Genomic DNA, 11995 nt, shown 5'->3' with positions numbered 1-11995 from the left:
GTGTCAAATAAAAAAAAGGGAAATAAAATACTCGAATAATCAAACTTGGGTACATAGACATATTCTTGACACTATGACCAAGACATACATTCTAATGATCTTTTAAAATGAAGAAATAAAGGGATTGGATAATCAAAATATTAAGCTTACTCGAACTAAGTAGAATTAATAGTTTTTATATAAACTCTTTCAATACCCTTTCGACATAGGAAGAATATGAAGATCTCATATGAGGTAGTCTCTACTTTACATTTGACAAATATGATTTCATCCTACTAAAGCTAACTAGTGTTGGACTTAAAATTTTTTATTAGTCTAGGTGAAACTCACTATGTTGATTTTGTATAAACTAGGTGGTTCATCAAGGGATCATAACTGCAAACGTTCACTAGACTCTAAAGTGACAAACACCTTATCCCCTTACCTTTTTTTCCACCAGGAACCACATATTAGATCCACTTATCGTTTCACCTCACGTCGCAGACTACAGGCGAGCGCGTTCTCTAGCGTCGTTGGGTGTTGGAAAGATCCCCTGCCTCTCCAGCAAAACGACGTGCTGACGGGCATCTCTTCGGCTCTACTCCATGTTCTTCCTCTTTGGCAAGAAGATAGTAAGGCTCCGCGCACCCCCTTTGTTCGCTCCCCATTCTTCATATCCAACAATAAGACAATAATGGCACCACTCTCCTTACTCCTCTCTTATCTTTGCAATGGCGGTGACGAGGTAACATCCCACCTTCCTCAGATCTGACGCATAGCACCCTTTCTTCTTTGCCATGTTGTATGAATTGCCAAAGTTCTTAATTTTTTTTATTTTAAAGATGACCATTCAAAAATGACTTGAATGTGTAAAGTATTAGGTATGAAATATCGAGTTGAAACGTCTAAAATCGGGTTTCTAAGTTTAAGGGTTTGAATAGGAAGCTTTCAAGTTTTCACATGAATATTTCAAAATCTGACCAAAAGATTTGTAATCCGAGTTGAAAGTTTGAATTATAGAGTTGGAAGTTCTATACATCCGAGTTTAAAGCTTTAATCATCCGGTTGAGAATTTTAGTGACCAGTTTGAAAGTTTTAATCATTGTGTTGAAATGTTTATATTTTTATAGATGATAGTTTTAATCATTGAGTTGAAAGATTTAATCATAGGGCTAAAATTTTAAATAACGGAGTTAAAAAGCTTTAATTGTTAGTTTTAAAGTTTTAATCATTGAGTTGATTCTTTTTGTTGCAATATATGGAGGGAATAGGCCTTATGGGATAAGGGTTGCGCTATATCATTAACTAGATGAACACCCACCGTGTTGCTGCGGAAAATTAAGTTGCATAATATGTACAAATAAGATGCAGTGTGATTATTAAACTAAAACAAATTGATACTTATGAATTTTGAGTCTAAAAATAATTGAGATTGCATTCTGTCATGAGAGAAGAAAGAAGAGACAATTTGAACCATAGGTCTATCATCTAAAGGCTATAAATAATTGGGGTGATGTAGCTTAATGAGAGAAGAGAGAAATATCATTAACTACACTTAGTGGGGATGAACTATATAATTATATAGGATTAGCGTGTGTAGGCCAATTAGCATTCGTGATTTGATCATATCCATCATAGATTTAGGGCCTATTCAGATTGTATCAAAAATAAACCTTATCAAAATTTGGCAATGCCAAAATATTGGCAACTTGACAATATTGCCAAGTTTTGGCAGGATTTCTTATGTATTTGCTAGAGTTTGGAAACTAAATGGATGTATATATTTGACAACTTTATAAAAAAAATAATGTGCTTTAAAATGATATCAATTTAAACAAGTCCTAAGAAAAAGAATATTGACCAATCAGGTAGACGTATCTTATCTATGTCTCTATATATCATAGCTATCGTGAATAAATTTTATAGGAACTCAATTATTAAACTTTAATCTCAAAGTGTTAAGTGCGGTACTACCACTCCAGGAAAATAAGCCCGAGAAAACTCCAGGAAAATAGTACAACCTCGTGCGCTGACACAGTGCACCCTTCTAGAAAACCCTCGCCAAAATTTCGTGCAGGAGACGCCGTAGACCCCACCCCTCCCGTACTGTTGGTAGTGGATCTCGGAAGGCAAAACCCCGACCAAAACACCCAAAAAAGAAAAACAAAGAAAAAAAAACACAAAATGAAATTCCATCGTGACCAAACCAAACCAAACCGAACGCCACAACACAACGCCTCTCCCCCTCCGCCCTCCTCCTCCGCTTCCTTCCTTCCTTCCTTGCGCCTCGCGTCTCCTCCTCCTCACCTCGCCTCGCCTCGTCTCGTCTTCCTCCTCGCATCGCCCTAGCCCTAGGCCACCTCGCCATTTGATGCGGGGGCGCGCCCGCCATGGCGTCGTGGGGCCTGGGCTGGAAGCGGAGCTCCGAGATCTTCCACCTCACCCTCGACTACGGGGACCTCGCGGATGGACCTCACCACCAGCAGCAGCATCAGCCGCCGCCGCAGCAGCAGCCGGGATCCCCTCCCACGCCCTCCAGCGCGGGCTCCACGCCGACGTCGTCGTCGTCCTCGCCGACGGCGAGGAGGAGCGGCGGCAGCGGCGAGTTCGGGTTCCGGATCGAGCTCGACTGGTCGGCGGGCGACGACGAGGACCAGGTCGCGCTGCGGCTCCAGTCCCAGCTCATGGTCGCGCTCCCCCCGCCGCACGACGCCGTCTGCGTCGATCTGTCCCCGAGAGGGGAGGGCGACGGCCGCCGCGAGGAGGAGGGTGCGGTGGCGGTGGCGGTGGAGATGCGGGTGGTCAGGAGGCGGGAGGCGCTGCGGTCGGTGCGCGTGGCGCGGGCCGCGGGGTCCGCGGCCGGGAGCGGCGACGGCGCCGGGGTGCTCTCGCGGCTCATCAGATCCAACCTCGCGCCCGCGCCGGCCGTCGACGGGGCCGCTGCCACCGGCGTCCCCGTGCTCGCCGACCACTGGCGCTCCGTCGCCGTGCTCAGCCTCTGCAACTGCGGCTTGCTGGTGAGTCCATTTCTCTATCTCTTCCCCCTCCCCCTGATCCGCGCGAAAACATTCCATCCCGTACGGCCTATTGTTTTAACACATGCCTGATCAATGTAGAATTATGTTACCGCCGTGATTTCTCGATGCTGTAGTGATCTAGGAGGTGGCATTGTAGTGTTGTCGTTTTTTGTTGAGAGAATTTGATTGGATGTGTATAAAGGAGACTTGGGCATATGTTTTGGTTGCTTCACGTACCTTTACTTTTAGCTATAGAGATTCTAATGATCAGGTTTGACCACGCATTGTGCATGCTACGACCACTGAAGATTTCTTAGAAATGCTTGTTCTGTGGCTCTGTCCAAATGTTGTTCTCTTGTCAGACAGACCTCCTGGGTGGCCTATTTTCATGAAATTGTGTTTGGTTTTGTGGAGTTCGTTTGATTTCTTGATTTGTACTGATCTGTATAATACGTCCTGGTTTAGTTGTGCAAAGATGGATATGCTTGAATTATGCAGCAATCACCTAATAATTGTGTTTTTTTTGTTTGTTTGTCCCCTAAATCTGTTGCCATGAAAACTTAGGGATGGACATGTAGATGCTACAATGATCTAACCATGAAATGCTATACAAAACTTGGCAGATGCTTCCAGTTGAATTAACTCGCCTTGCACTTCTTGAGAAGCTACATCTTGACAACAACAAATTGTCAGTTTTGCCACCTGAAGTTGGTGATTTGAAGAAATTGATAGTGCTGACAGTCGACAACAACATGCTAGTTTCTGTACCTGGTTAGTGATCATGCCTGCATCTAAATTAAAAACTTAAAAAAATTATGTTTCACAGCGTATTTAAGACTTGAAGACTTGTGGTCTTTCAAGTTTATGTTATATCAACTGCCCATCAGCCCATGCACCAATCTAATATCTTATTCCTTTGACCAAGCAGCAGAACTGCGACAGTGTGTTTTGCTGGAGGAATTATCGTTGGAGAATAATAAGCTTGTCCGCCCATTATTGGATTTCAGGTTATTCAATTGTCTTACAGAGGCATTTTTTTATTGATGGTTTCTTCCTGTTGGTGCTATTAAGCTAATTATTCATTCTTTGTTCCGAACAGGTCAATGCCTAAGTTGCGTGTATTGCGCTTGTTTGGAAATCCTCTAGAGTTTCTCCCAGAAATTTTGCCACTGCATAACCTAAGGCATCTCACACTTGCAAATATTAGAATCGAAGCACTGGAAAGTCTTAAATCTGTCACTGTACAAATTGAGGTTGGTAAACTATCCTGCATTGTTATTCTGTTAGCTAGGTTGTTTCACTACTAGCAATCCTTTTGATAAGTGTGTATTTTGGTTTTAATTCCAGACTGAAAACAATTCCTACTTCGTCGCGGCCAGGCACAAACTTAGTGCCTTCTTTTCACTTGTTTTTCGGTTCTCTTCCTGTCACCATCCTTTGCTAGCCTCTGCTTTGGCTAAAATAATGGAAGATCGTAGCAACCAAGTTGCAATTAGCAAAGAAGAAAATGCTGTCAGGCAGCTTATAAGCATGATAAGCAGTGATAATCGTCATGTGGTACATATTCAATCTCCCTAATTCATTGTGCTCAAAGTTCTGTGGAGACAAAATGCTCATTTCAAGCACAACACAGTTCCTTCTTTTAATTTAGAAGTTACTTTTTCAGGTTGAGCAAGCATGCCTTGCTCTTTCATCACTGGGATCAGATATTTCATCAGCTATGCTACTTATTAAGTGTGATATCATGAAGCCTATTGAAGCTGTACTGAAATCATTTGATGAAGAAGAATTAGAATCAGTATTGCAAGTTGTAGTCACCTTAACTTTTGTTTCTGATCATGTTGCTCAAAAAATGTTGACGAAAGATGTTCTGAAGTCACTGAAAACACTTTGTGCACACAAGAACTCTGAGGCAAGATGATCTGGATTTAGACTCTGGTTGATGTGTTGTTTCGATACCCACCGGTGAGCTCACTTGTATCTGTTCCCATTTTCTAGGTGCAACGTCTATCTCTATTTGCAGTTGGCAATTTGGCTTTCTGCTTGGAGACTCGTCGCACCCTCATGCACTCTGAAAGTTTGCGCGACCTTTTAATTCGCTTAACTCTTTCACAAGAGAAGCGTGTCAGCAAGGCAGCTGCACGTGCTTTGGCAATTCTAGGTATGCTTGTTTTGGTACTGAATCTTAATTTATGTGATCCATTTTCCTGAATATTCAATAACTATATGTGTTGATTAGTTTGTGAATATCTCTTCAATCCTTTTAGGTGAGAATGAGAACTTGCGTCGAGCAATAAGAGGAAGACCAGTTGCAAAGAAGGGTCTGCGCATTCTATCAATGGATGGTGGTGGCATGAAAGGCCTTGCGACTGTCCAAATTCTTAAACAGATAGAGCAAGGGACTGGGAAACGCATACATGAAATGTTTGACCTCATATGTGGTACATCGACAGGTGGCATGCTTGCGATGGCTCTTGGAGTCAAGCAGATGACTCTGGATCAATGTGAAGAAATATACACAAAACTTGGTGAGTGTCTTTTGGCTCTTACTTTCCGCATTTTTCTTATTGTGTTGCCAAGTGAACTGTTGGTTTCTCCAGGCAAACTTGTCTTTGCTGAACCTGCCCCCAAGGATGAAGCTGCAACGTGGAAGGAGAAGATTGATCAGCTTTTTAAAAGTTCATCACAGAGCTTTAGGGTGGTTGTACATGGATCAAAGGTAAATAACATAATAACTTGTTATTGATGTGGTGTTTCATGTGACACAATGTAGTTAATGACCAAAGTCTTAATTACAGCACAGTGCAGATCAATTTGAGAGGTTACTAAAGGAAATGTGTGCTGATGAAGATGGTGACCTCCTTATAGAGTCTGCTGTAAAAGGCATTCCGAAGGTTTTTGCTGTATCTACTTTAGTCAGTGTCATGCCTGCCCAACCATATATATTCCGAAATTACCAGGTTTGTTTTCTTACCATATATACAGTCTGTGCATGACCATGTCAATGCTTGTGCTTATTAGTCAGGAAACTGAAGAAGAGTGCAGATTCACAAGTTTTTTTTTTCTCTTCTTGAATATTGGGCCATCTGTTAACCTCATAACATGTTCCAGTACCCACCTGGCACTGTGGAAGTATCATCAGTCATGACAGAAAGCCCATCAATTGGCTCAGCTGGAACGCCCGTTTCTGGTGCCCCGGTCGGTATTAAACCAATTAACACGGTTGGAACTGCTGTTTCTGGTGCACCGGTTGGTATTAAACGTGGTGCTTTCATGGGTAGCTGCAAGCATCGCATATGGGAAGCCATAAGAGCATCTTCTGCAGCTCCATATTATCTGGATGATTTCTCTGATGGTAGATATTCCTAAACTTAGTTGTGGATATTGTTTTGTGCAAGAACAGTAGGCCTCTATTTGTTGGAGTCCTCAAGATTTGTTATCCACCGCAGTTCTTATAGCCCTTCTTTTTTCTTCCTTTCTCTTCAGATGTAAATCGTTGGCAGGATGGAGCTATTGTAGCCAACAATCCCACAATCTTTGCGATAAGAGAGGCACAACTTTTGTGGCCTGATACGAGAATAGATTGTCTAGTTTCAATAGGGTGTGGTTCAGTTCCAACTAAGGTAATATACATCACAGTTGTCGACTCTTTTGTTAACACTATTATTCATTACAACTGTTAAGTATCAGTGGCAGAGCCAGAAACGCAAAAAAAAAAAAAGTTTTGGTTGAATTGGGCCAATAGTGTTAGTTTTTTTTATCAAAATTTGCTAAATCTACAATAAATTTAGTGTAAAATTTGGAGCCAATGGGGGGAGACCAGGCCTCTGCTTGCCTCCTCCTGTCTCCACCCCTGTTAAGTGTTGGGCAGCCTTCCAAGCAATGGGCAATCCATGTGCTGGAAAACCAATTATTTACTGAATTCCTCACATTTTAAAGAAATATTGTTTTCCCAATTTTGTAATACGTTGAACACATGTACAATATGTCGGTATATTGGAACTGAAACTTTCATAGGTTCAATATCGTTCCAGGATAGTAAATTTTAGAGGCTAAAATTTTAGTCAATTTCATATATTAAAGTTTTTTTTTGTTTTGCAAGTGACATAATATGGGAATGGGATCTATTAATTCGATACACTACATATAATCTGTAGCTTATATTAGCCTCTATCTATTGGAAACCACAAGTCAAGGCATGCATTACTAGAAGAAACACCTGACTGTTCCAAGATGAATAATTTTTGTTTTTAGTTTGAAAAGTTAACTTCTATGGTACATTAAGTTTACACTTCCAGTGATCTCGTTGTGAGCTATACATTGTGAGCTATACATCTATCACATTGCTTATATATATAAATTTATTCCATGTGTTATGCATCTAGAGTCGGAGAGGTGGGTGGCGCTACTTGGACACAGGGCAAGTTTTAATAGAAAGTTCATGCTCTGTAGAGAGAGTTGAAGAAACTTTGGATACACTGATACCAATGCTCCCAGAAATGCAGTATTTCCGCTTTAATCCAGGTAATTTGAGTTCCAAGGAAATCCACAGAACAGCAACTCGATCATAGCGTATTGTTTAATGAGTTCTAGTACATATTTACCAATGCGCTTTGATATTGAAAGAATGGGAATCTTGTTACTGTGGCAGTTGATGAGCGGTGTGGTATGGAACTAGATGAGACTGATCCTGCTGTCTGGCTTAAGTTGGAAGCTGCAACTGATGAGTACATTCAGAAAAACTTTCAAGATTTCAAGAATGTTTGTGAGCTTTTAGTTCCAAGATACCAAGAGGAAGAAAAGTCATCTGAAACTACCAAATCCATGTTGTTTTCAAGATTCAAGCCATCAAATTCAGGTTTGTCTTCTCCAGGTTTGCACTTTGTGTAATGATTCAAAGGAACATTTGGTTGATTCATTTTTCAATCCTCTAATTCAGGTTTTAGTGAAAGTAATCCTACCTTAGGATGGAGGCGTGTGGTTTTACTTGTAGAGGCTTCATATAGTCCTGATTTTGGGAAGAAAGTAAATCATGCCCGCTCGCTTGAAACATTCTGCTCCCAGAATGGTATCAGGCTTACTCTAATGAACAGTGCTTCTGGGTTTGGAAAGGCAGCTACCACACTTCCGACTCCAATTACTTCTCCCTTATTTACTGGCAGTTTTCCATCTAGTCCACTTCTATATAGTCCAGAGGGCACCCAAAGAATTGGCCGAATTGACCTGGTTCCGCCGCTTAGCCTGGATGGCAACCCAACTGCAAAGTCCTCGCCGCCAACGTCACCTCTTAAGTCATGGCAGCCATCTGTACATGTTCAATCACTATATGATAAGTTGCAAAATATGCCTCAAGTTGGTGTGATACATATGGCACTTCAAAATGATTCAACTGGCTCAATATTGAGGTATTTTTTATCACGATTTCTTTTACTGAAATAAGCGTCAGTGTGTTTACTTTTTTCTCTAGTTTTGATTATGTGATGCAAAAATTACTACCGCAGCTGGCAGAATGATGTGTTTGTAGTTGCGGAACCAGGGGAACTTGCAGACAGGTTTCTCCAGTGTGTGAAAACTAGCTTGTCAGCCATGTTGCATGGATGTAAGAGAAAGGGTGCATATTCCTTGTCAAAGATTTCATGTTTGTCCGAGTTGGTTGCAGAGTGGCCGTCGTTTGAAATTGGTGGGATTCACCACCGCTATATAGGGCGCCAAACACAAGTAGGAACTGTTTTCCTTCTTTATGTTTCCAAGAGAAATCATTATGCATATACTAATCTATCTTGTCGCAGGTAATGGAAGATAATCAAGAAATTGGTGCCTATATGTTCAGGAGGACAGTGCCTGCTGCTCATATGACACCTGAAGATGTTCGATGGATGGTATGCCAGCCTGGATAGCTAGCACTTCCACTGAAATGCTCTTCAAATTCTATTCTTATGTAGTGTGTTAATTGTGCTTAGAAAGGACGTGTGACAAAATATTCATGCAAGTGACATCTGATGAAATTGGATGCTAATTTCCAACTAAATTCTGGTATAGTACATTACTGGTAGTTGATTCCTCCAGTCAACTATAAATTTAAGATCAAACCTTCATATTTTTCTCATGGTGCAGCCATCAAAATGATATCATAGAAAAGAGCATATTTGGTCAATGATCAATCTGGCCAGCTATTGACCAAACCAAAATCTGGCCAATGATCAATGCCTCACATTACTGAAAAAATTTAGTCAGGAACCAAATGTCAGACATACTCTAATTGCTGCCAATGCTGTAGTAAAGATTTGTTATTTACATCTAGTGATGCTGAAATCGTTAGCATGCCTTTTTCTATTTGCAATGTACATCTAGAGTTTAGGGCACTATCTAATGTTGATTCATTACATACATGTTTCCCAGGTTGGAGCATGGAGGGAGAGGATCATTGTATGCAGTGGTAAGTATGGCCTTGCTCACGGCCTGGTCAAAGCATTCATGGATTCTGGTGCCAAAGCAGTCATCTCGTCGGCCATGGAGCCTCCAGATTCTCAGTCTATAGTATATCATGGGATGGAAGTAAATGGCAACCTTGAGAACGGGAAGTTTGTCATTGCCGACGATGAGGCTTCCGAGTCTGAGGCGGAACCTGTTAGCCCTACGAGTGACTGGGAAGACAGCGACATGGAGAAAAATGGCGATCGCAGCAAAGATTTCGATGATGAGGAGTACATGGCTCAGTTCATCTGCCTCCTGTATGACAAGCTGTTCCGCGAGGGCGTAACGGTGGACACGGCGCTCCAGCAAGCGCTCCGGTCACATCCAAAGTTGAAGTACAACTGCCATTTACCCAATGTTTTGTAGGTAGGAGTACATTCACAGTCCTTATAGAAATATATACCAAGATGAATATAGAAGAAGAAAAGAATAATATGATCTGGCGGATTCATGAGGGGGTTTATAGAGTTTATACTCGTAATTTCGTTGTTGAGGCTGTGGTCACAGACTGTTTGTTTCCCCCAAGTGAATCTTTCGGCGAAATGCTGTTTGTAATTCTAGGCTAGTACATAGAACATGTACTGACGGCAACATGGACATAGCAGTTAATCTGAGACAATAAAGGATGAAGTTTTGCTTGCTGTTGCAGTAATGCTTTGCTTGAAGTTCATGCTATTGCTTGCTGTTAGGATTTGGCATCTTAACATGTTATTATGTGAACATCAAAGCTTCCAATTCCACTAGTATCATGCATCCAAAGCTTCTTACTTTCATATTGAAACAGTGGAAGATACTACTTGTAACAACAATTTCTACAAAGCATAGCCTCACACAGCGAAGAAAGTGAAAGATACAGATGAAGCTACTTCCTCTTGAACTGTAAACAACTTGTGAATTTCCCGGCTAAACTCTACCAAACGCAAGAAAAACTTGGAGAAACTTGAAAAAGAAAAAAAAAGAAAAGATAAATACGTAGTATACTAGTATAGCCGAAACATATCCAGGCATCAAGGTCGTCGTAGTCGGCGAAGCGATCGATCAGGCGGCCAAGGTGGCGGCGAAGCCGAGGATGAACTCCCTGGTGTCGTCGGCGGCGCGGTCGAGCGCCGTCCGGCCGTCGACGTCCTTGACGTCGTACTTGGCGCCGGCCCGGAGGAGCTCCTCGAGCTTGGGCTTGTCGCCCTCGGAGGCGGCGAGCATGAGGAGGATGTCCACCGGGTGGATGTCCTGGTTCAGCAGCGCCTCCATCTTGTCGTAGGTGCCCTCCACCGCCAGCATCCCCATGTAGTTGAAGTACTAAAAGCGCAGACAGAAAGATTCAGATACATTCAGAATCTCATCTCAGGAATCAAAGTTACTATTCTGAATCTTTCTTGTCACTAGAGCTTTCCATGTTCAGGTGCTGTTCTTCAATCTGAATGTGCTAGTCTACAGCTATCTTGAATTCTTGATTAGCATATTCAGAATTTCAGATACCCTGCAGCTGCAATTTGCATTTTGTCCATGAAACTACAAAGACTAAATTGTGAGGTGATTGTTGTTTTTTTCTTTTCTTCTCTTCCTCTTTGCTACTGCTGGCTATGATACGAGCCATCGTTTCGCTTATTTGCGGAATAAACGAAGCAAGCGAAATGGAATATTTGCAAATAAAAAGTAATTTGTAAATAAAACTTTTATATGTGTATTCTTAGAGATTTAAAAGCAAATGCTGAAAAATATACTTCAATGAAAAAACCTCTAAATCAACTCCAAATTTAAAATTCAAATGTTGGTTGATAAGCATAAGCATAAGGGAAAAGACATGCCTTAATTCAACTCAAATCAAATGCTGCATCATTTGTCCTCAAACCAAACTAGCAAGTATAGCAATCAACTACTTCGTATGTCTCACATTAGGATCAGAATTACCAATCCACCAAGTAATATAGCAGTGGTAAGGTAGCATCTCAGTCATTCGTCAGCACATTCCCCATGGACTGGAGCAATCAAGGAACACCTAAGGCAACATGGGGAGGAGGAAGAACGAGAAGCTGGCTCACCTGCTCGACGTCGTCGCGGTCGAAGTCGTCCCTGCCCTGGCTGCCGTAGATGCCGGCGCCCTCGGCGTCCTTGTTCCCGAACTTGAAGAAGCACGTCGGCCCCACCCTCCCGCTCTCGCTCGCCGGCACCACCGCGCTCAGCCGCGACGGCCGCAGCCACCCCAGCCTCGCCGCCGCCCGCGGCGACCTCCTCCTCTCCGCTGCCGACGGCGCCCTCGCGCTCAGCTGGAAGGTGCACGGGATGGATGCCATGGCTTCTCGCACGTTGGATGGTGGAGTAGCGAGAGGTGGAGAAGAAGGGGAGAGAGATATATGGAGGGAACGGATAAGTTGTAATCTTCAAACTGTTTGGCACTTGGGCGTGTGTGAACTGATTGCTGTCAAGTTAGGTGATTAGATGCTTCCTAATTCTGAATCTTTTCACTGTTTTCACTTTTTTTTTCTGTGGAAGACAGGACAGGAGATATTTATAAAGTGCAGTGCAGA

The 11995-nt window shown here is 42.4% G+C and overlaps 2 protein-coding genes across 2 annotated transcripts; one reads left to right on the top strand and one right to left on the bottom strand.

The window, feature by feature from the left end:
* Positions 1–2183: 2183 nt before the first annotated feature.
* LOC127779166 (phospholipase A I) lies at positions 2184–10118 on the top strand. Its single transcript, XM_052305883.1, has 18 exons — positions 2184–2996; positions 3620–3767; positions 3925–4003; positions 4096–4249; positions 4344–4553; positions 4663–4908; positions 4995–5157; positions 5264–5524; positions 5597–5715; positions 5795–5956; positions 6108–6351; positions 6483–6619; positions 7382–7520; positions 7648–7854; positions 7936–8401; positions 8498–8714; positions 8786–8875; positions 9396–10118. Exons 1-18 carry the CDS (start codon positions 2370–2372, stop codon positions 9834–9836), a joined length of 4110 nt encoding a protein of 1369 aa, XP_052161843.1. The 5' UTR covers positions 2184–2369; the 3' UTR covers positions 9837–10118.
* Positions 10119–10219: 101 nt separating this feature from the next.
* Positions 10220–11838, bottom strand: LOC127779167 (protein LHCP TRANSLOCATION DEFECT). Its single transcript, XM_052305884.1, has 2 exons — positions 11510–11838; positions 10220–10766 (listed from the first exon to the last, which is right to left on the bottom strand). Exons 1-2 carry the CDS (start codon positions 11759–11761, stop codon positions 10509–10511), a joined length of 510 nt encoding a protein of 169 aa, XP_052161844.1. The 5' UTR covers positions 11762–11838; the 3' UTR covers positions 10220–10508.
* Positions 11839–11995: the final 157 nt, after the last annotated feature.

The sequence above is a fragment of the Oryza glaberrima genome, chromosome 7 (genome assembly GCF_000147395.1).
Source record: "Oryza glaberrima chromosome 7, OglaRS2, whole genome shotgun sequence".
Lineage (NCBI taxonomy): Eukaryota > Viridiplantae > Streptophyta > Magnoliopsida > Poales > Poaceae > Oryza > Oryza glaberrima.
This window is presented reverse-complemented; position numbering and strand designations above follow the sequence as displayed.